Here is a 24,222-nt window from a genome sequence, read left to right as displayed (position 1 = left end):
TATATGGAAGAAACCAGCAAGAACAGTGGATAATGGAAGATTGCTAGTGAAGGTAGTGGGCTTATCTATATGACAAATTGATGAAGAATGAGGAGGAAAACTATGTTGATTTAATGCTGGCAATTTGAAGCATAGGCTGCACAGCTGTTTCAGACAGAAATACCAAGATAAATTCAGAAGCAACCCCTGCTCTGACAGATTAATAAAATACCAGGAATTATTTGAGCTTCTTAGAGGAAGGGATCACTAAAGAGCCCTTCGAATACCCAAGATATTGCACCTAAGAATAAAGGAATGGCTCATCCAGCCCTTGCCTGCCTGTTATCAAGAATATGCTTTAAACTGATAGCCAAGCTTTTCTAGCAGACATGAAAAAAAACATATTAGAAGTGAAAAAGTAGAGAATAAAGCGAACACCTGCTATTGATACAATTTTAGAAAAAAACCTGTCAGTGGTAGAACCTTCAAACAGGACACCTACGAAAGGCTTACTTGAAATAAGAAAAATACACCATACAGGGTCTTCTGTTTCAACTTACACTCCTTAAACTTGTTCCTAGCAATAGAAATGTTTACCCAGGTAAATGGAAAATCCAGGCTTTTTACACTTCAAAAATAAGACAAACCAACTCTGTGTAAACATTTTCACTGCTGCTTTAAATATGCCTGTGAATGTTGAGCCCTCCATTCTCTGATCAAATATGAAGGACCCCATTTCCCTGGTTCTGCCAGGTGTTTAATATGTGCTCTGCATGCTCACTGCTAACAAAGTCAGTCTACCCAATCATCAGAAAATATATTTTAGCACATTTTACTAAACAGCCAGCCATGCTTCTTGGCTGGATTTCTGAGAGAAAGTTTGATTTACCAGCATTTTTGTCCAGTTCCAGACAATCCAGCACTCTCAGAAAGGCTACACTGTGTCAGTAGCTTTCCACTGCTCTATTCCAGAACGCTTTGGAAAAATAACATGGATTAATTTACAGACCAAAAGATCAGAGCTTAAAGTTAGTTCTTTGCTGGGAGAGAAGCTTGCTATGGAAGAATGCTTAGGAAGTGGCAAGACTGCAGGGTAGCACTAAAAAAAGTAAAAGTGAAAAAAAGTAAGTAGCTTTGGTATCCCTCCCTTCCTCCCCCAAAAGAAGGAATATTTCTTGGGACTACTTCAGTGTGATGGCTCACTAATGAGTTACTCACAGTAAGGTAGGACTCGCTTTCTTTCCCAGGGGTTACAGCAATGTCAAGTGAAAACATGTCAGTCTGCTAAGAAATACCAATGGTGTGGAATAATTCTACTGTAGATGACACAATCACCCCTCTAATGATATGAGCTCTTTTGATGAGTGTATCTGAACTACATTCCTACAAAGGATATCAGGCATTACCAATAATTTGATAAGCTCCTCTGAGCAACTTCTAAAGCCATGTTTTAATTTATCAGCATTGCCTAAACTTATTATTAATTGCACAGTCCTCTTCCAGCATTATTTTTAACAGTATAAGCACTCTGAGTACTAATTTCAATACTAAAATGACCAACACCTCCTCATCTTAGTTCTGGGAAGAACTGCTCAAACCTCAGCCCAATGGACTGTCCCAAAGGGTGAGGAAGAGCATAGGTTGCAAAAAGTAAGTGACTTGCTTTCTGATATTTGGGTTAAGCCTATTTTTCTCGCAGTCCCTGTAGATGTAGTACACAAAATGTGGTATTTAGGATGCTTTTTGTCAGGCTGTTGGTTCTGGTGGTCAAGAAGGAAATTCCTTTATTAAGGAACCTACTGGGAAAGGTCTGTTGTGGTTTTTCACCTCATTCACAACATCATTGTTTAAATACAATTTAGAAATAAATTTAATTTTTCTAAACAGATTGCAATTTACAACTTAATTTATGCTCAGTGCTACTGAGAGGTCTAAAGCACTTCCCTTCCAGGACAAAACTTGAAATTCATCTAGTAGACTTGATTCTTATGGGAAAATCTTTGTAGACTCAAGTGTGTTCTTCACAATCTCTTTCTCTCATCCTCAAGAAGAAAGTTAAGATCATTTCACAGACTTAGCTGCATTAATAAGACAGTTGGAAGACAGTCTTACAGAAACTCCATAATCTGTGTTCTGCACCTATATTAAATTTTGGTACTTTGTATTGAGAAAGTTGTGGCCTACAACTGAAATCCATATTTGTGCAAATCTTGATCTGCCCATTGTGTATCAAAATTAAGTTACAGGCAAGCAATTAAGAAATGCTAGACTGACCCATGCTCAGACACCTTAAAAAAAACGATGTCCAGTATTACCTAAAGGTATGATTTGTTCAGGAGCAGTGTTTCAGCCCACAGGTGGAGTAAACTGGCCCCTAAGAATGTCTGGTCCCTGATGAGAGTAAGCGTGTGTGCACTGCCTGCAGCATGCTGCTAACACAAGCAATCCTGCGATGGTCCAATGCTTATAACCAAAGCTGGTATTGGTCAAGCATTTGGAGGTACAGGAAGGATTCCCTTCAAAATTTCTTCTAAAGCCTCAAGGTTGGACTAATGCACCTATAACCACCTGGGTCATTTTTCCTTCTCCCTAATCACCATTTATTTGCTGTCATATGGTATCAGATATGAGTGTTCATGAGCCAGTCTCTTTCTGGTCAGGAAACTGTTGATCACCATACTTCACTACGTCAAACTGCTTGTGTTTTGCCTGTATCTCAGTTGCAATGATTTTCATTTTAAAGCCTGTGGACTCATTCCTACTAAGCAACCTTCATTTCCCACCACAGTCAGCAAGCAGCATTTCTAATGAAGACAGGATAAAGCATTTTCTTATTTTTAGGGTCATTCATCTAATCTCTGAACAGTGACCCCACGTTCTTCTTAGGGGTTTGTTTCTGAAACTGCTTGCTTAAGGCTGGGTAATTTTAGCATGTTTAATATCCAGTGCAAGATCTAGCTCTGCTTGACTTTTGTTCAATTCACCTTATTTCTATGCTTCTTTACCTCTTTTGCATAGATTTCTTTGCCTGTCAGTCCCTTCTGCAATCTTTTTTCATTCTGCTCATTTAATTTTAATTATGTGGCTATTCATCCAGTTAGATTCTTTCTACAACATTTCCTTCTTTGTTCTGGATATTAATTCCAGATAGCTTTCAAACTTTTGAGTAAGAAAGTTCCAGACCTCCTCCACATTTGAGTTTCTGAGCTTCTTTGGTAGAATGATTTAATCACTCACATCTGTAGAGTATCGAGCTTTGAAATCCTCAGTTACATACCTACTTGTTTTACTCTTGTAATTTAATTTTTTTTGAATCACACGTCATACATTCTTTAAACAGCTCACCTAGAATATCTTCATTACTTAAATGAAACCTTAAAGTTGGTCTCTTATCAATGAAGTGCAAAAACTGTCAGCTATTACCAGCAGAAATAACCAGTATCATTAGCATTTATTCTCCAGGCTATACTGAAGAAGTTAAATACTTCCATATGTGGGGCTGGCCACCCATATGGTCACAACTTCTGGTAGTACTTAAAGCTTTCACCACGCACAAAATGTTAAAACATAAAATGCCTTAAAAAAGATCCCTTTTAGTAACCAAATCCAATCCTACAATATCCTACAGACACAAAATTACTAGAATTTTTCTAACTATCATTCCCTGATTTTGAAGCACTTTTGATTCAAACAACAGAGCTACACTATTGCTACTTCTTTCTTTAATCTGCCTCATAAATTAATGTGCAATTCTATCTTTTTTGATTACCACACCCTGTTCCACACCTGTTTTTCCACTACTTTCTTGCAATCCTTCTAACATCCCACATTTTTCTGTATTTGCATTGTATTTGCTCATTGTATTTGCATACAAACATTTTAATTACTCTTTCCTGACCATCAATTTTTACACAGATTAATGAAAATCCTTCTGCTGATTACAGCACCTAACTATAATCCTGAAGAACTGGTCTGGCCTGTTTCTTTTCCCTCCAGCAGGGTTGGCTGCACTTCCCTTGCCAAACCTCCCAGCTGTACAAATGGCTACCCCTGCCCAGCTGCAGAGAAGAGGCCGGTAGCAGTGGCACAACACGCCTCCCTCGGGTGCATCCATCACTACAGGGCTGACAGAACTAGCCCCAACAAGGAATCAATCCCTCACACTGCAGGAGCTGGACCAGACTGGCCTACCTGACTGTTGTTATGCAGATCATTATTTTCTCTTCTTGCTGCCCATGTTTCTGCTCGCTGCTAACTCCATCATCGCTGGAAGACACTTGAACTCTTTTTCTGTTTACAGGAGATAGGTCGGGCAGTCCAAAAAATCTCTCAGCCTTACCCCTAATTTCTTAGTTTCAGACTCATTTTACAAATTATACCAGTCTCAGTCCCCAGAGGCAGATTACCAATGCTATTTCCTTATTTTCAGCTTCCTCAGTATGCAGCAGTACATGTCAATCAAAAATTACCTTTTGATCAATTGTGAGATAATTTGTAATCCATTCCACTCTGCATTTTGGTTACCTAAAAATTGACTGATTCATTTGGAAATAGGCATAATTTTGTTTTAAAGCCATTAGCATTTCAGGCCATACTTTTACTGGAGACTCATTCCTTTAGCTTCTGTACTGATCTGTACATTACTTGCTTTTTTGTGCTATAAAAATGAGAAGAAAATGCTTTATTAAGTAGATCATACTTTTAAATATGTTGCATAACCAGAGGATTATTCAAACCTTTCTTCATCTGGGTTTAAGTTCATAGCTACTGTGTTTGCATTTACTGTTTCCTTTCGCCTCCCTTTCTAACTCCTATCAGGCATGTATTTGCGTTCAGGTGTGCATGTAAAATTAAGGATAAAGTTAAAAGGCATCCACACACCAGCAGCACATTTTCAAGGGAACCTTAGGCCAATTTCTTTATTGCCTTGTAAGTAATTTGCATGGGTTCTGCTAGAGCACGGGAATCATGAATCTTCTTGGGTAATGCTCCTTAAAGGCCTGAAAGGGCACATAGCTGAAGACAAGAATGGCCGCCTTGTGCTCCAGCACTATAACCAGGTGGCTTTTGCTAAATGTGTATCCCAATGTTTGAAAGTTCCACCCACCATTGCTTTCAATGTAGCTTTTAACAGTCCATCGTATCGATCAATTTTCCCAGAGGCTGGTGCATGATAGGGGATATGATACACCCCCTCAATGCCATGCTCTTTGGCCCAAGTGTCTATGAGGTTGTTTCGGAAATGAGTCCCGTTGTCTGACTCAATTCTTTCTGGGGTGCCATGTCGCCACAAGACCTGCTTCTCAAGGCCCAGGATAGGGTTCTGGGCAGTGGCATGGGGTACAGAATATGTTTCCAGCCATCTGGTGGTTGCTTTCACCATTGTAAGCACATAGCGCTTGCCTTGGCGAGTTTGTGGGAGTGTGATATAGTCAATCTGCCAGGCTTCCCCATATTTATATTTCAGCCATTGCCCTCCATACCACAGGGGCTTTAACCGCTTGGCCTGCTAAATTACAAGCACATGTTTCACATTCATGGATAACCCGTGCGATAGTATCCATGGTCAGGTCCACCCCTCGATCTCAAGCCCATCTATATGTTGCAACTCTTCCCTGATGGCCTGAAGTATCATGGGCCCAGCGAGTCATAAATAACTCACCCTTATGTTGCCAGTCCAGGTCCACCTGAGCCACTTCAATCTTGTGCCATTTTATTCCCCAAAACTGGATCTCCTGTGCAGGTCCCTTGACTTTACTTTCTTTTATGGCAAAACCGGCTTTCAGAAGGATTTGGATTATTTTCTTCCCTTTCTCAAAGACTTCTTCTGCCGTGTTGCCCCATACGATGATGTCATCAATGTATTGCAGCTGTTCCGGAGCTTCACCTTTTTCCAGTGCAGTCTGGATTAGTCCATGGCAAATGGTGGGGCTGTGTTTCCACCCCTGGGGCAATCGATTCCAAGTGTACTGGACACCCCTCCAAGTAAAGGCAAATTGTGGACGACACTCTGCTGCCAGAGGGATTGAGAAAAACGCATTAGCAATGTCAATTGTGGCATATCACTTGGCTGCCCTTTGACTCTAGTCCATATTGAAGTTCTAGCATATCTGGAACGGCAGCACTCAGCGGTGGTGTAACTTCATTCAGGCCGCAATAGTGAACTGTTAGTCTCCACTCCCCATTAGACTTCCGCAGACTTGCTCCAATCTACCCAATAACTCTTATCAAGCAGGGAGGATAGCTGAAGGCAAGAATGGCCGCCTTCTGCTCCAGCACTGTATCCAAAATACTTGTGTTGCCTTATCAGCATGGGGCTTCAGACAGAAACCATACAGCTTATCAGGAATTATATTAGATATTTTTGGCAGAGTGGGAACCAAAGTCTCCCACATCTTATATCATTCCTCCTGGAAGCTTGAATAGCTTTCTGAAACACAGAGATGCAAATTCACATGAAGGCACTCCCAAACCATTCCAACCTGCTAAAGAGCTGAAGTAATTCCCAGCTGATTCAAAAACAGATGAGCTTCCCACTGAGACCCTTTCCCCTACACTCAGCTATTGAGTCCAGTATCAACAGAGCTTACTCTTATAAGAGGCAGTCTGAGTGATGCTAGAATGGTTAAACTGGAGTTTCCTCTTGAGCAAATCCAAAGGTGCTCTCAGAGATATTGTATACGGAAAAGGAACCCCTTCCATCAGTTGTTGTCTGTTCATTGCTGTTTTCCTCGTGTATATCACGTAAGAACAAGAAAGGTCACTGGTCTAAAATTCTAGCTTGTTTCATTAGTTTCATATACAATTTAGAAATGTGAACAATTTGGCAGTATAAATCATTAAGTCAGTTTAAAGAGGAATTCTTACAGAACATCAAATCAACTACTGCAGCATACATGGCCACAGGCTGTAAAATGCAATCTTGCAGATAGTCATTTGCTGTCTTAAGTGATATGACACAGAAAAAACCAATATGATTCCATTAAGGCTTCAGAAGTTCAGTAAAGCCAAAAATAGCATGCAGCATTGCTTCACAGATAAGGAAAGCCCAGTTATACACTTGAAGTAGAAGGAACTGACCTCTCTGATTTCCAAACTTTTTCACAGTATGGAGTAGGTTAAGTATTGTACTACACACCTCTCAAGTTCTCCTATATTCCTTCCATTTTCTTAAGTCTATAGCATCCTTCTAGCAACCACTTATCCAAAAGATGAATAAATAAGAGAAATTTCATGTATTTAAGCATGTATTCCATCATCTAATATGACATGGATTTAATTCCTAGGAGCTGAGGAGGTACACCTACTCTTCCCTGCAGTTTCATCTTGCCTAACAACTTTTCTCTTTCTCTCAGTGGAAAACAAGTGCCAGTGCTGTCTAATTACAGAGCCTGCTGTAACTGTAATACAGTATTTCAACGCCACAGTCCATCCACAAACCTCATTTTAAACACAAGTTCTCTTGCAAATCCATTGGGTAGCTGTCTTAAGTGCTCTGCTATCACATCATCCCTAAGTGCAAAATCAGTTGAATAAAATAGGGACCTAATTAATCCCATTGTTTCCCCTCTAAGACACAGACCAATCTGGTCTTTCTCATTTTCTCACAGAGCAAAACAAAACTAGTAATAGTTATTAAATAAGAGAAAACTGCAGGAAGCATATGACTGCTTGTGCCACTACTGTAAATCACATATGCTGGAATACTTCCTTCCCTGTCTGACCTAGAGCTCTTGAAGCTGCAGTCTGACCATACTGTCCAAAGTCACTCTGTGTCTTGGATTATGACTTGGCATAAAGTCTTGAAATTTAAATTGTTTCCTCTGTTATTTTTTTCTAGAATTTGGCAATGGTCCTTCTCAGTATTTGGAGACAAATAATTCTCAATTTTGAAGACAAAGAGTCTCCAAAATTGTACACAGTGCAAACATACCAAGACATGTTAAGAGGAAATAAAATGAAAAAAAAAAAAAAAAAAGAAAATTCTTCTTTGGGCTACAAAATTAATGAAGTCTACTCTCCTGTGTACTTGTGTCACACCTCACTCACACATTCACTATACAGCATTCCTACCAGATATATTACATGCCTTAGATAATCCTAAGGAAGACATGCAGTGGGAAGAGAACAGGCAGTAGCTGGTTCATTGTATTTCATCTGTTCTGAGCACAAGGAAACAAATACTCTCCAGCACTTTACTGTCCACTAGGAGCAACTGATATTTTTAAAGCCCACAGGTATTTTGGGGGGGTTAAATGTAAAATAAGGGGGTAATAGTAGAACTGCTGTTTCATACGTATGTACGCTGTCAGAAAAACCTTGAGGTTTCCCAAGAAGTTTTGCCTAAGTAAGGGGTAAGAGATCAAGCCAAAATGTAAAAAATATTCTTTCATCTATAAATCTGTCTCGGCTCTTTTCTGGGTTTAGGCATCTCTTTTAATGGTGTTGAAACTATTTTGAGCTGTTTAGCAACTTTATAGCAAATACTGCAAGGAGAAGAAGAATCTTCTGTTGGACCAACTGCCAAGTTTTCACACAAGGGCTTTTCCACATATTAATATTTGATAAGGAAACTATCCTAAAATGTTGTAAACACAGCTGTTTCCATTCTAGGATTGATGTCTGCTATGTTGGGCTAGCTTAGTGCTCACAAAGTACCCTAATATAACTCCTTTGCATTTTTTACTTATTCATAAGCCTGCTTCCCTTTCTAATCATATTGTCTGATAACATACATTGTTCTTTTGGTCACTTCTGAGTCTCACCAGTTTCCAGATTTTTAAAACAACCTCCACTATTAACTGACATGCATCATTTGTTTGCAAGGACTTAACAACAGCTATTCATAAACTGAGAGCAGCCTTTGCCTGATAGGTTGCGAAAAAAAATCAGTTACACACTGTGTAAATGGCAAGAAAGGTATCCATGAAGTAAATTCAAAATTTACACCTGAAGACACTGCAGTTACCCTGTCAAGCTGTGTGGATTTACTTTCAACTCCGGCAGACTGTAATTGTTTACTTAACCTGGATATTGATTGTAGTTAGACTTCTGGCTCACTTCCTTTGGCTGCAATTCTCATTTTGGCAGTTTCACATACATCACTTAAAATTCGTCTCTGCAGCCGTCTTGTTCACGTTCTTTCCTCTGGGTCATAATCTACTACCCATGACTTTTATATCTGCATTATGATGATGATGGGGTTGTTGGTTTTTTTTACATTTTCTGATCTCTGTAGAACAAAAAGGGGCAGTTTTTAGCAAGAATGACCTTGATCCACTGTCCTTTACAATTAGTATCGTACAGTTTTATGGATGAGAAATGCTCAGTGACACAAGATAAAAGTGAAAGATTCTGTGGCAGTGCAGCTGTAGAATGAATTTTCCATGTGTTTTATGAATGACTATATACGTATCATGCTCTATCAATAAGTATTAAAGTGTTAATTAGGTCCCATGTAGATCCCAATTTTATGTCAATAGTTCAGGTGTGAATTTGAGGACTAAAAAAAAAATCTTTCATATAAAAGCTTTCTTAATAGTCATCCTGGTAGTAATAAACTAAGGCAAGAGGCACACAAAGTTTCTGTAAAAAAAAACAAACACAAAACTATTAAAACATCATGAATACAGAGGGTTAATTCACCCACAACATGCCTCTTGGATTGGCTTAAGTAGGCTCACCTACCTGCCAGCTCCCTTTGGTAAAGTTTTTTAGCATCACTGAAACCATGTGCGAACAGTAAAAGATTGCTAAATCCTTATAAAACAATTCTGTAAAGGCTAATAATCCTTGAAACAATGGCAAGCCCTGTGCCTAAAAGGTCAAACAATGATCACAGGTTTGCACAGTATTTTCAGAGCCTGTGCATTACACTGCAACAGCTGAAATACAGAATTCTTTGATTTAAATGGGTTATAAACAGACATCTGTAAATGAATAACATTCATTGTCATTTCTTTCAGTTATTTAACAAACAGGACCACACCTCGTCATTGATAAACAGGTTAACTGAGGTCCAGTACTAATCTGTTTCCTTTTACCTAAAGTTCAGAGTTCCCAAACCACGCATCAGGAGAATTAAAAATAGAAAGAACTCAGATTCATACATCAAATTAATTCAATAAGCCTTTAAAGGTATATTAAATATTAATATATTTGTTGCATACTTTTGGACTAGGAGATACTCTAATATTTCATGCAATCAAGTACAGATTGCTAAATATACTATTCATCAAAAAACAAGACCAGCAGCAATTATTTGGAAACATGAAACCATTCCTTCAGCAGAAGGGACAATGCTAGATTAGAACAGATGGACTCTATCTGACAACAGTGCAAAGTATTAAAAAAAAATAAAAATCAATGCTTTCATATCCAATGAAGCTTGGCAACTGTTTTTAGATATTGTAAAAATTATGAAACCCAATAACGCTTCACCTGGAATATTTTCATGTCTAAAATTTGGCAGAGTCACATAACTTAAAAGGATAGCAAGTCTCTAGATATCGATCAGGGCTCTGTGCATCTACAATGTCATAAAAGTGATCTGCAGCTATAAAAGAGATAACACGATTATGAGTACACTACATTGTAATTTCCTTTGGGCAGTCAGAAAGCAAAGACAGTCTGATAGTCTCTGAGAAAAATAAGCCTGGAGCATATCCACTGTCTGACAGATAAATCATTTTGCAATATTCCAATTAAAGCACCTTCCAAACTTAAACTAATAAGAACAACAAAAATAACAGAACAGTTTAACAGTTACCTTTCAACCAAAACACAACAGGCAGCTGAAAAGCTAAGCAGCACACAAGTTATCTGAGAGCTTTAATGCTCCAACTCCTTTGCCAGTTCAGGCATGGAACACAAACAGTTAACCTTATTTTGAGCCATTATATGGAGCTTACTATAAAGCTTGCTCTAATAAATGGTATGATATGAAGGTCAGCCCTTAATTCACCATCAAAATATCTTCTGGGTGTAAACATAATGACTTCTGCTTATACACTATACAACCCTGACAAGAATGCTACTTGACAATGCATTTCAGACCTCGAAAAATGTTCTCATTTACGTCAAGGTGGCAAATGTCAGCAGATTCACTAATATGCTTGTTATTCGCGCTGCAGTGGTGGAACAGAGTAAAATGCCATGAGCCCTCCCTACCCTGCTACTGCCTGGCTAGGAAGCCGATGAAATAAAACAAGATTTAATCCTGTCCATATCACTGTGCAGTTGGTGAAACTCGACAAGTCAACATTAAGTATTCAAAGTGGTATTGTGGCCTAAAGGGATCACAGGCAGCCTGCACATGAGAGCGAAGGAATAGCGCGGTTCTGCTTCGTTGTTTGTAAATCTAATTTGTTCAAGAAAAAGCAACTCTGGAAGGGATTACTAGCTAGGATCAACAGTCTTACCAAAGAAAAAGGGAAAATGCAAGTAGGAATAATATTGACATTTTTGTAATACAAAATAGCTTTTTGGGCTTAAGTGAATAAAAAAAAGTTGGAGGTGATTGCAGCTCAGCCATGGCATATGTTAATATTCCACTCAGTGCTCCTGAGTAGGAGGGCCTGGAAAGGTTGAGTGTTTCATGAAGACTGCATAGGTATTTAGAAAACACCACATTGTACAAAATGTTAAAATTTATTTAGCAAAATATTGTCAAGTATTGTCTCAGTGCAATAGCTATTTCTTTAAATAAGTGGGGCAATTATATTCATAGCATAACAACATCTGACATATCAACCCTTAATTATTGCCAAGATCTAATTCCACAGGTTCAGAGAAGGATATCTGTGGCTAAATGTGTAAATCCCAGGCTCTCAGGAAACACAGAGCCTGTTGGCATACTTGTGCACATACACACACTGAAATGAAGAATAACCAAGATCTACAGAAATGCACTTTTGAAATAACAGTTCAAGAGGAACGTGTAAATCCCCTCTGGTAAGTGTAGCTCTGTAGTTATGCTACCTGCAGTATCTCTGAATAGCACAGTTATTCAGCTGTTCAATGTCATCTCTGGTCCCACAGCAGAAAATGAGCAACAAATTCTTGAGTCTGTAAAAAGCTCTTTTTGCTAAATACTGCAGGGGGAGAGGTGCTGGCAATCCCACTGGGACTCGGCATGGGAGGGAAGGTGCCCTGAAGTTATATTTACTCCCAATAGAGCTTAGGGACAGCTAGGGTAGAGGGTGCAGAGAGCAGGTGAAAGTGATGGCAGAACGGTCTCCTATTTTTGTTTCAGCATGAGTCCTCATGATGATTAAAACTCCAAATAAGTGTTAAATGTAATGCATATTTTCCTAGAGCAAAGGACAATGAATACCTTTTCCTCACAGACTGGTACTTCAAATATAAAGCACAGAAAGATAAGCACTGCCAGCAAGGAATCTAAAAATATGTCTTGTTAAGCTTGATTAATGAGCTAATAAAAAGCTATAATAAGAAAAAATCCAATTAAAGCATCTTGTGAGATTCTCTCAAACAGAAATAAAGAACCCAAGAGAATGGTAAAACTTTGAAAAATTAGTATGATCCAGATGACAGCCTTAGTATTCAGCCTACAGTATCTCAGTTTTATACTTTCTTTGACTGCCTGTCCTTTATTTATCATCTCTAATATATGCTGTCTGGAATTCTGATCCTCAATGAGTTTTCTTTTATTTTGTTATTGCCTCACAAGTATAACATCTGTATTTAAATACAGACATATTAAAAACTCAGGCATTATATGGGTTGTAGGTACTCACTGTATTCAGAAAACCGGTAGGCCTCTGCCATAACACATGGTCCTTAGAAACAGTGAAATAAAGGCAAAACCAGAGGCAACAAAACTCATTCATCACCTATATAAAGTCAGAAAACAAACCAGCTACACTTATCTTATCATTGATGTACAAAGGACAGAGTAGAAAGAGTAGAAAATTTATACTCTGATACTCACTTTTCATCAGTATCTGGTACCCAAAGGTAACCAAGTGGACACAGGAGCAGCGAGGACACTGGAAAGGAACTGTAAAAGACCCAGAGGTGGGAAGAGCTGTAGATTTGGTGCTGGATGAGAAGCACCTGCACCACAAGGAACGCCAGCCTGCACCTTGCAGAGCCCGGAGGTGAGCAGCACCCGGCCAAGGGCTGGTGGCAGCCGGCGAGGAAGGCAGCGCACCAGAGAAACCCAAGGTTCCTCAGAGGCACAGAACTAGGGCACAGCAAACAGCAGCAGGGCAGGCACGGCCCACACGGAAGTAAAAGCAGCTCGAGGATCTCGTACCAGGCCAGTCTTTATTTTAAAACTACAGAACGTGCCTATTTTAACTTACTGAAACATACTCCGCCATCGGCGAGCATCCGAGTCCCCAGGAAAGGTGCATCCCGTCTCCCTCTGGTGGCTGGTCCACAGAAGAGAGCAACATACTACGGCAAACGCTTGTCTGTTAGCCAAGATGTGTGTGATCACTTCAGCATAACGGTCCACCAGCCCTCAACTCACCGTTTCCTCTGAATTTTAGGGTTCGGTGTTTTATTTTTTTTTTAAAAAAGCAAAACATGAAAATGTCTTAGTATATATTCTCTAATGACAGAGGCATATCGTTTTTCTCTTTGCACAGTTGAGTGAATATTTAGTGTTTATTTTTACCTCTTTCAAGTTGTGGCTCAAGACTTCACCAAAAAGCATGAAACACCAAATGAATTTCCTCATCAACTGCCAGGAGTGTTTCACAAATTAACACTTTTCAAAATACTTTCATTTGATTACAGGGTTTGCCTTTTCTAATTTGACAGCAAGAGAACCAAGGTACAGAGATTATGTTGCATCTGCCTATTTAAGTACCCACCCAGGACTCTTCAAGCCTACGTTAACAACAAAGGTCCCATTGACCTCAGACATTTCAGGTGGAGCCTGTAAAGACGTGCCTTGTTCTACACTGTGCAAATGTGGGCCTTGGTGACATGCCCAGCACCGCAGAAGACCTCCTGTGTTCAGCACGGAAGCTCGTTCCCCAAGGTAGCGCTGAACCCCAGTGCAGGTTAGACCAGCCTCGACCTGCCTGCTTGATTACTACACGTCCCCAGCTCCTGCAACTAGTAGCACTGCTCATTACTTCCTATTCAATACCGGCAACTTCAAAATCCCTCTATTCTGATGTTTTTACTTTCTGCAGCTCTACTATTTTTAAACATTTGGTGTCCCTCTCCCCACTCCTTTTCCGATGTAACGGGGCGTCCATTTGCTCTCACAAGTACATCTTTGACCCCAGCATAATCTCTGGCCTCAACATCAGAAAGCACACCAGCCCCCGCGACGAAGGAGTAAGCAAGTAAGCCTCCAGCTACAAACGACAGATGTGCTGTCCAAGGCATACGAGAGGCAAGAAGCAAGACTTGCTTCCTGGCTGCTGCCCCGGCGGCGGGGACGTGGGGTGTGCAGCCTGGACGCCCACCAGGAAGAAAGAGACCAGCCCCGAGGAAAAAGGAAAGCCTGGGTACGCCCGTCCCTGCTGGGCACTCTCGGGGCTCCCGAGGCCACAAGCTGACGGCTGTTTGGCTCCACTAGGCTCTCTAACCCGAGGCACAGCACACGCTTTTCCCAGCGTGCCAGGCCAGCGCAGGAACGCTCCCGGAGCCCGAGCCTACAGCCGCGGGTGCCTAACCAAGGGCGGCTAACCCCAGCCCGACTGGCCCCGGCCGACCCGCCCAGTCCCTCAGCAACCCTGGAGGCGGCCAAAGCGGGGAGCTGGCGACACGTGAACGAGCCTGACACCCCCACGCCTCCCTGAAAACGTCTGTGGGCGTTATGAGCTGCTGCTGCTGCTGCTGCCGCCGCCTCCGCCACCCCCTCCCCCCCGCCTCACGGCCAGCCTCCACAGAGAGGCTGCTACCTCAGCCACGGTTCCGCCGCCCTCTGAGGGGCAGGCTCGCAGCTGGGGCCTGCCGGGAGACACGTCCCGGCTCCGCTTCTCCGCTTCCTCCCGCCCCAGCAGGGCGGCCCTCCCGCCGCCGCCGCTTCCACTCCTGCGCACTGTGCGCGCCCCCCGGGCTGGGGCCGGGGGAGCGGCGGGTGGCCAATTGCGGCCCCCCAGGGAGCGGGTCTGGCGGGGCCGTCGCCCGCACTCGCAGGGAAGGATGGAGGCAGAGGGCCGGGTACTGGGGCCGCCGCTCCCCCCGCCTTCCTTCGGCAGCGGGGGAGAGGCCGAGGCCGACCCCGACCCCCCCGCGGGTTCCCCTGGCGCGGCCCGGGGGGCGCTGTTTGCTGCCGCCGCCGCCGAGGTGCTGGCGTTGGACGATGAGGAGGACGACCTGGAGGTGTTCAGCAAGGTACGGCGGCGCCCTCCCCTCCCCGGGTCGGGTCGGGCTGCGCCTCGCCCGGGACGGGCTGCTGGCCGCTCCCTTGCTCGCCGGCACTTCGCCCTGCCGTGCGCCGGGTGCGCGGGGACGGGACAGGACGGGACATGAGGGGACGGGGCGGTCCCGCCCCGGGCGGCGATCGCGGCCTCTGCCCGGCCTCTGCCCGCCTGCTCCGCGCTTGGCCGGGCAGCCTCCGCTCCCGGCGCCCGGACATTGCAGCGCCTGGGCCGGGCAGGTCCGGCTGTCGGCTGCTGCCCAAGGAGAAGTCCCCCGGGGCTCCGGGGGCCGCCGAGCGCTGCCCCAGGCAGCCCCGCGCCCACGGGCAGCCCGGCCCGCTCAGCGGAGCCGCCGCTGACCTCTCCTTGGGCACGAAAAGGGGGGGTTGCTGCTGCAGACAAGCTGTGCAAGTCATAACTGCTCTAACCTTAAATTTGCAAAGTAATGTGGGCTCGCCATAACCTTATCATCGTGTTTGTTGTGTACCACGTATCTGTCTGTAAATTAACAGTCGTATTTAGTAACTGCAGTTGTATTTAAATACAAATAAGTATTTCCAAGTTTCAGTTCGAGTTTTCTTTCAAAAGATGAAGGGAAGCCTAGCACCTTCACATAGGATGTTTGAGAAGGTAGCATCTGTATGTTGATGAAGGGAATAAAATGAATGTAACTGACAATATATGAGGGTCCATGTTCTGAAAGCACACAGAGTGAGCTAGGTACATGGGTGCCAGTCTTGCCGATATTGCTGATTTCAGTTAAACCAATGAAGTCCGGTGTGGCTACCACGTATGTTGTTTCTCGCTTCATGCTGATTTGGTTACGGTGAGACTTATCCTCTTGCCTTCTCAGCCATTAAAGAAGAGAGCATGTCATCAATCTGTCAGTCTTACCAAGGCAGCATCTAAAATACAATGTAAGGACATACAGAGAGCTAAAGTGGAAAAAACATATATAGGGGGCTAAGGCCCTGCTCACCTTCTGAGATTTCTGAACTGCTGTGTGACAGGATGTGTGACATTGGAGAGAAAAGAGCAGATATGTTTCCTATTTGAAAATGTGACACCAAATGTTTTTTCAGTAGGACTGATTGTCATATGAATTAGATGTGTATTTTTTATATTTCTGTAAATGAGATGCATTTTTTGGTATGCATGAGTAAAAACATTGGAATAAGAGCTTCATTCTTAGGAGCTACGTATTTATCTTTGACTGTAGTAAAATTCTTGAAATTCATGGATTTTAAGGCCAGAAGGGACTATTAGGTTATTTAATGGTCTGTAACATGCAAGAGGTCAGGCTAAATTTCACCAAGTTATTTGTGTTTTTCTGAAGCATAACTAGGGTCTAGCTGTATCATATTTTCTAGAAACGCACCAGTCTTGATTTGACATAAAGAGATGAATGATTCACTGAACTTGCATGCAAAAACAGTGCTAAAATATAATTTTAGTTGTTTGTTTCATACTTTGAATCCTTTTGCTTTTACTAGGTAAGCTCAGGCAGTTCTGCATGCAGGTATGTGCCTATCAATACAGTGTATCAACAGTTATGCTGCTCGCTTGTCGAGAGGTGCTCCTTGGGAATAAAAAATAAAAACAACTGTAGTTGATACGAGTTACCGCTGCTATATGGCAAATATCTATATCTTTAAATTTCTGCTACCTGGATTCATGCCAAATATTTCATACTTATATTAAATCTTAACTACGATTAATGCATGCCACATGATAACTTATTCCCATAAACAAGAAAATTTGTTGTACTATGTGAAAATACAGCATTCTTTCCAAAACTTGGACACCTGCATTTAGTGGTTATATACAGACCAGAAATTCACAGTTTGCTTTCAGGTGCAATTTGAGGGCTGATCTTTTGAGCTGATGAAAATCTGTGAGGTTGATTGGGGATTACACCCCATTTGTTCATGTTCCATATATTCGAGGGAAACTGACAGACTAAATGTAGCTTCAGACTTCAGTTTTGTCATCCCAATTTTTTCATAACGTACTGTTCCAGGACCACCTTATTTTAAATTGTATCTTAATGGGGTTTCTCACACCACTGTCTTTAAGGTAGTGGTATAGCATTTGCAGGCCAAGCGGGACAGCAGCAGCAGCACAGTGCTTGGTGTCTGACACTGACAGCGACTTCATTTTTCTCAGCTTAGTCAATGAAATGTACCAGCTACCAAAATGGTGAAAAATGAGATTCTTAAAAATTGTCAACCTCAATACCCTAAGTTATTACTCAAGATGTAAACACAGGGCTTTTATTTTATGAAAATTCATAGACATTTAACCCGATAGTGTCATAAACCATTGACCCGGCATCCTATGACATATTTCAAATGTTACAGACTAGCATCTTCTTTGGCAACTCTGATAAAGCATTTCATGATGTGACTTGCATTTCACTTTATCCTAGTTTCTGTTACCATGGAAAAAGTTCTGAGGTCTTTTTAGCAGAGACAACTTCTGGGGACTGAGTTATGAGTCACCAAATACAATGTTTTCAACCTGCTTTATTCCATTAGTTTCAAAGTATAGAGTACCACATGGATTGCAATACCCATTCAGTTAATCTTTGTCTTCCTTGTTAACTGATATGGTGACCTGGCATTGACTAAGCTGTCAGCACTTCAGTTAATACTTAAAATCTTTAGTAGCTCTTCTTTCAAACTCTGTTTCACAGTGTTTGTCTTCACTTCATAATTACAGAAAACTTAATTAATGGTATTTCTGGAAAAGACATACATGCCACTTCAGAATTGCATAGAGGCTAATTTTTCTTCCAAAACAAGTTGATCAAGGATTTGAGACCGATTTGTAAGTGAATTTTTCGGCCAAGTAACTATTCTGTCTTCCTGAATCTCTTTGCTTCTTTGAAGAATGCTCCAACAACTAAGCTATTCTCTTGTAAGACAAACTCTGCCACCACATCCTTTATCTTCAGACCTGGTTTGGATCCCTGGCCTCAGAAGATTGCAGGCTCTGGATCCTCGCTGAGAGGGAAGGATGGATGGATGAGGCATGGAGGCAACCCTGAATCAGGATCTGTGTTCTGGGGAGGAGTGGTGTTTAGGCAAACCCCCAGACTTGATGTCTTCTACAGAGACCTGCAGGCTCATCTGTGTGCTCAGCCTACTTTGAGGCTGTTCCTGCTGTATGAGTGTTTACCTTCCCTTGTTTATTTTGAAGTCAAATTGCAGCCAAATGTGAGAGTGAGATAGGGTAAGTGCAAGTATTAGAGGAAGGAGACCCAGAACAAGGCCCTCATGCTGCCAGGAGCATGTTGATTTTCTGTTTTGTCTCCTGGCCAGTAAATCAAAATGCATGAACCTATTTGCTGATCGGCACACACAGCCCTGCTGCCTGCTGTCAGTAGTGAAAGGGCTTGGAAGGGAGAAGGGGTACCGCAGGTAGGTGGGGCTGGGGGAGGTATGGGAAAAGTTACCATTATCTGGGACAGGACCTTGAACCTCTTTGCATGGGTGAAGAGGAAAAAAGTTGGGGTTTTTTTTGAAGTTATACAACCCAAGATCTAGAAGAATTGTCTGTTTTTTCTGTGCCACAAAGCTCCTGCCCTCATCTGTATGCACACAAAAACATAGTTCCAACCACAAAATTACAGCTGTAGAGAAAATAGAAAATTATCATATTTTTTACTGTGTTTCTGTGAGGACATCAGACTTAAGTCACACAAACTTCAAGAACTGTTGGAAGTAAATCTGAAGCATCATGAGGATAAAGAAAGAGAAACAGATACTTGTTTAAAACTCACATGCATTCATTCATGTGCAGATGAACTCTAGAGCTGTATTGCAATGGAACTGAAGACCTGCTTATTCTATGGATTTTTATTGCCCGTGTTTTATTTCACAAACCACATATTCATAAGCCCTTCCATATAAAAATATACTGTCAGAAACCTGCCTGTAGAGCAATTTTTAGTAGCAACCTAGAAGGAGGAACGCAGCAGAAACACATTTGCCTTGATCCAATTTCGGCCTTGCAGAGTCATTATTCCTCAAGTTATATGGCCGTTCAAGTCCCTTACATGCTCACATGCATTTTCTTTCCCTGGAAATTTCCTGTTGTGTCAAGTGCTTTGAATCGCATGGGCTGCTCTGAACAAGTGGTCCTCACTCTTCATGTAGAGCATGGCCAGCTAGTGCTAGCGGGCAGTGAAAACAGCTTCTCTATTTATCCTCCACCACTCAGGACAGTGCTGGCTGGATACCAGTACAGAAAATCATGCATAGGAACACACTGAGTAAAAATAAAATGACTTACAGGTGTACAAGTAAGCAGCTATATAATATTTAAAGTCTTCCATCTTGCTTTTCTCTCCCTGTTCTAAGAACTGTACCTAAGTGATGGGAGGAGAACTGGTACATCACTGCTTTCTGTGCATAATTCTCAATATAAATTTCTACTCCATATTTGTGAGAGTATGTTGAATAACTCAAAGGAGAGGGATGGCAGTAGGCAATGAGGTTTTAAGGCAGGAAAAGAACAAGAGAGGAGAATGTGTTCCAGAGAAAGTTTTGATCCAGTCGAATTCAAAGGAAAAAAAGCAACACCACCAAGCAGCACTGCGGTGGTGTGCTTTTCACTCCCAGGAGATTGGCCTTGGGATGATGCTGTGTCTGTAGTTTCTGTGGACTCCCACATTTCCACTTGTGCCATTTGAGCAGTTTTCTCTTCAGCAACATCCCTTTTCTTCTTGCTCCATAGTTAGTGAGGCACTGGAAAGGGCAACTCTTTGCCACTTGGTAGTGTAGCCTAACTACACTTCTAGAAAACTTCTAGAAAACAGGTTAATTTTAAAGTTTGTTATAAAAATACTTCATTGTATTGGAAATATTGGAAAAAGTGTATAAGATGTTTGATATTTAAAACAGTGATTGATTTTAATTGCCCAAATTTATTATTTTTAGTGATTTATTAATTTATTATGCTCTTTTATGGTGTTAGTGAATTTATTTTCCCAGTCACTGTATCCTCCAAGATTTTAGATTAGTAGATCTCATCCAGACTTGCATCTAAGAAAGAAAATGAGATTTTTTGCCCATTTCTAATTTCCACTCAGTTTCTCAGCATTTGAGTGATCACCATTGAACACGCTGAGCAGAAGCAGCTGCTATGGGGGCATATTCTTAGAGAGCTGTGGTTGATGCTATCAAAAAGTGGTTTTCCACTTCAACAAACCAGTGGTTTGAATTTTTTTAGAAATTAAGCAATTAATTTGTCCTGCATTCTTACTTATTGTTTTTTCTTTTAAAAAGATTAAATTTATGTCTCTGTAAAAGTTTTCCATTTCAAACTTTATTTTAAAATTTATGCAGACTGAAATATCCAAGTCCAATAAAGATTCTTATTTGGATTTTATCTTGTTTTCTTTTAAAATCATCATTTTTATCCACCCTGTTCAGGTTTTTAGAGATAATTCAAACTTCATAAGTCCTGAGTAACTGGCTTCTAACAATTTTAATAAAGCTGGTAAGTATCCTACACAATTACTGGGTGCTTGGATTCATAACTAATTTTAGCATTCATAGGCAAGTTCTCTTTCCAGCTATGCACAACATTCTTGTCAAATGGTAGCATTTTGCTCTTTCATCACTTTTAGAATAAATCTCATTCTTATTTCTTACATCCTCACTGAAGCAAATACTGAAAAGGATAATAGATTTGCCATGTACTATATAATTCTTTCATCTGCTCTATGTTTTATCTGTTTTACCGGACTATTTCAAAGCTTGCCATTTTAGCATCTGAGACATATGTGTTTGCATGTGTGTGTTTGTATATAAAGATTTATTGATATGGATGTTCTCATGTCTTTTCTGTAGGATACATCACTGGCTGAAGTAAACTCATTCAGTCCTTCAATGCCAATATCCCCCTCATCAATGATAAACCAGTATAAATTTGAAGATGAACCAGAATTAAGAGATCTCTTCATTACAGTCGATGATCCTGAAAGCCACATTACAGCCATTGAAACATTTATTACATACAGAGTAGTCACAAAGGTAAGCATCCACTCATGGCTGTAATGGCTTACATTGATAACAGTAGTAGCATTTTCACTCTTCTTGCATACCATTCTCTGGGATATTACTAAATTTAAATTATACTCTGATTTTGCCATGAGTTATAGACCACTAAAACAGTAGGAAACTGCAGTAGATTCTGAAAAAAAAATCGGTATAAGTCTACACATATAGGTGCTTATGCTTTTATGCTGAGAAAATAGCTAATAATTCTTCAACAGCCAAATCAGTTCTATATGAGAATAACATTTTCTATTGTGATCTTCAGCAGGAATATGAAACAGCAGAAAGACCAATTCAGTTCAAAGACACTATAATAGCCTAAGTATTTATGACTTTTGGATCACTTGCAGGCTAGCAGTCTTTTGTCCTGCATAATACAAAGTGTTTCAATTCCATTCTTTTGTAATTACAGCATCTACTGTCACATGGACATTGGTTTCCCACTTACAGTTGCATATGATTTCTGGGGAAACTGCCACAATTCTCCAATTAAAAAGTAATATTGGGAAACAACTAAGTATATTTTTAGCTGTCCTGAATACAAGTTTATTTACTGGAAATAAGGAAGAAAGTCAGCCTTGTGAGACTAGCCAGCTCTTCTGGGATTACCAGCAAATATTTTGCAGGCTGCATTTTGAGAATTGCACTGTTAATTTATTTTACTTTGAGTTCTTTTTAAAAGATTAATTTAAAACCAAATTTTCAAATGGGAATTACTCATCCTTAAATAAGAGGAGATATCAATTCCTCATAAAATATTTAAAGAGTAGGAAGAGAGCTATCTTCGTTAGGTTGCTAGCAATAATTTTCACTTCATACATGTTTTTATAGACGAGAGAACATTTTTTCTTCAGGTACGTATGGAAGGGCTGTAAGGTGGATTGCTTTTCCTTTTTTATCTGTTCTGTCCTTTCTTATCATATTTAATTTGAGGTGCTGGTTGTTGATGATAAAGTAATAGCATTCCTCCCACATACCTTGAAAAATTTTTATTCAACCCTCAAAAATGTTTAGATTACAAAAGTGTGTTTTGAGGTTTTTAGAATTTACTTGCATTGCATTATAAATCTCTGTGCAACAATGAATGCTAAACAACATGCATTACTTTAATGAAAACATGGGTTCTTTGTGGCTTGATTCTAGAAGATAGAGCAGCGATAAAATAAATCTCATGGTCTGACAATTTTGCAACACTAATAAGCATTTTTTCTAGGCATTAAAGGTTTGTTGGCAAGTTCTAACAAAGGGCTACAAAACTGGAATTGATGATAGAACGCAGAATCCATTAAGCAGCACAGGAAGTGTTATTGCTATGATATGCTGAAGTTTTCATATTTTGAATGTGGGGATTTTTGACTAGTGTCAGCAGGTCCCAAGGACTTATGTCAGCTATTTGGGTTTTTTTTCAGAATGCTAAAAAATGGACTTTCCTCACTCGTAGATTACTAATCACTTTAAAAGAAGTGCCCTAAAAGGGATGAACATAACTGTGATTGCTAAAAGGAAAATGCCACACTAAAATAATGATTGAAATCTTTTGGAAACACTGTGGTAGGCTAATTATTATCAGTCACTCGGTGTGCAGTTTAGTGCTTGCTTTTTTTTTTCTAGAAGAGAACTTTGATTTCTTGCTAAAATGGGATGCGTTTTCTCTCTTCAAGTAGTTGATCACTGAACTTTGAAAAACAGCAAGCAAATAACACAGGCAAAATAGAATCATGTATGCATTCCCTTCAAGTAGTCAGTTTTCTCCAAGATCTAAAAGTAGTTTGTTCTTTTTTTCTGGTATTCTAACCTGGGCCTGGTTTTTCTGCCTCTGGTTTTCAGACTTCTCGTGGTGAATTTGACTCCAGTGAATATGAAGTTCGAAGACGATATCAGGATTTCCTTTGGTTGAAGAACAAACTTGAAGCAGCACATCCGACACTGATTATTCCTGTTCGTTTGCTAAAATTTAAGTTATTCTTATTTGTTTAAAAGATGGCTCCAGTTTTATACAGAGATGTTTGAGGTCTTTCTTCAGTTTCTGAAGTCTCACAAACATTAAGCCAACCTATTTTCATTAGCTTTATATGTATGTGATAATTAAAAATTCCATAAAGATATTTCTTATGTTCGTAATTGTGTCATTTGCAGTAATTAGCAGTAATTTATGTCCTTCTTTCTTAGTTGTACTTGTATTCTTCTGCACTGTGTGCTACAAGAACCATGTTATACCACTGTTGAATATGATAACTTTATAACAGTTTTTTGCATGATGGATTTTACAAGGTATACCTTTGTTTTTTAGTAAATAGAAGAACTATTATAATACCCCCCAATATTATGCAAACTATACAAAATATTTCTTCGTTTTTCCTTAGCCATTGCCTGAAAAATTCATAATGAAAGGAATGGTGGAACGATTTAGTGATGAATTCATTGAGACTCAAAGAAAAGCTTTACATAAATTTTTGAACCGTATTGCTGATCATCCAACTTTAACTTTTAATGAAGACTTCAAAATTTTTCTTACTGCACAGGCCTGGGTAAAATGACTTTTTTTTTTTAATTTAAAATTATATGAAATGCTGTCTTCTGTTAGTAGATTATATCAGGAGTCTCCCTGGTTCAGCATTCAATAGCGTCCTCCCACGGCTCGTTACAGAAGTGTCAGAAGGCAGCAGGGGATTTATGGAATATTCATCCCCCGAAATAACCTTTTCTTCTGTGCTTTTGGTAATCATGCATGTGGCCATAAATATTGATGTAGCTTCCAAAGCAGTTTTTATTGCTGCACTTTGGATTTTTGTGGCAAATTCACAATATTTCAACTCTGCATGCTTTTT

The 24,222-nt window shown here is 40.5% G+C and overlaps 2 protein-coding genes across 10 annotated transcripts in view; one reads left to right on the top strand and one right to left on the bottom strand.

The window, feature by feature from the left end:
• LOC142036030 (uncharacterized) overlaps nt 1-14,965 on the bottom strand; it is a 42,783-nt gene extending 27,818 nt beyond the window's left edge. The window contains exons 1-3 of one of the 3 annotated variants that reach the window (XM_075038927.1): nt 13,308-14,265; nt 12,932-13,000; nt 5,642-5,992 (exon numbers count right to left, since the gene is read on the bottom strand). In XM_075038927.1, coding sequence (XP_074895028.1) covers nt 5,642-5,992; nt 12,932-13,000; nt 13,308-13,335 — 448 coding nt within the window. In that variant the 5' untranslated portion in view covers nt 13,336-14,265. Of the gene's footprint in view, nt 1-5,641; nt 5,993-12,931; nt 13,001-13,307; nt 14,266-14,867 lie in introns of those variants that run through there. The other 2 variants (XR_012652041.1, XM_075038928.1) reach the window with 2 other exon arrangements.
• Nucleotides 14,966-14,973: 8 nt separating this feature from the next.
• Nucleotides 14,974-24,222, top strand: part of SNX7 (sorting nexin 7) — a 44,565-nt gene continuing 35,316 nt past the window's right edge. For all 7 annotated transcript variants that reach the window (XR_012652037.1, XR_012652040.1, XR_012652038.1 and 4 more), the window contains exons 1-4: nt 14,974-15,303; nt 21,188-21,370; nt 23,222-23,332; nt 23,758-23,922. Coding sequence is in view for 3 of the 7 variants with exons in the window: in XM_075038920.1 (XP_074895021.1) it covers nt 15,112-15,303; nt 21,188-21,370; nt 23,222-23,332; nt 23,758-23,922 (651 nt within the window). In the remaining 4 variants the exon portion in view is untranslated. The remainder of the gene's footprint in view (nt 15,304-21,187; nt 21,371-23,221; nt 23,333-23,757; nt 23,923-24,222) is intronic.

This window comes from Buteo buteo, chromosome 10, assembly GCF_964188355.1.
Source record: "Buteo buteo chromosome 10, bButBut1.hap1.1, whole genome shotgun sequence".
NCBI lineage: Eukaryota > Metazoa > Chordata > Aves > Accipitriformes > Accipitridae > Buteo > Buteo buteo.
The sequence above is the reverse complement of the archived record's forward strand: the minus strand, read 5'-3'. Positions and strand labels throughout refer to the sequence as shown.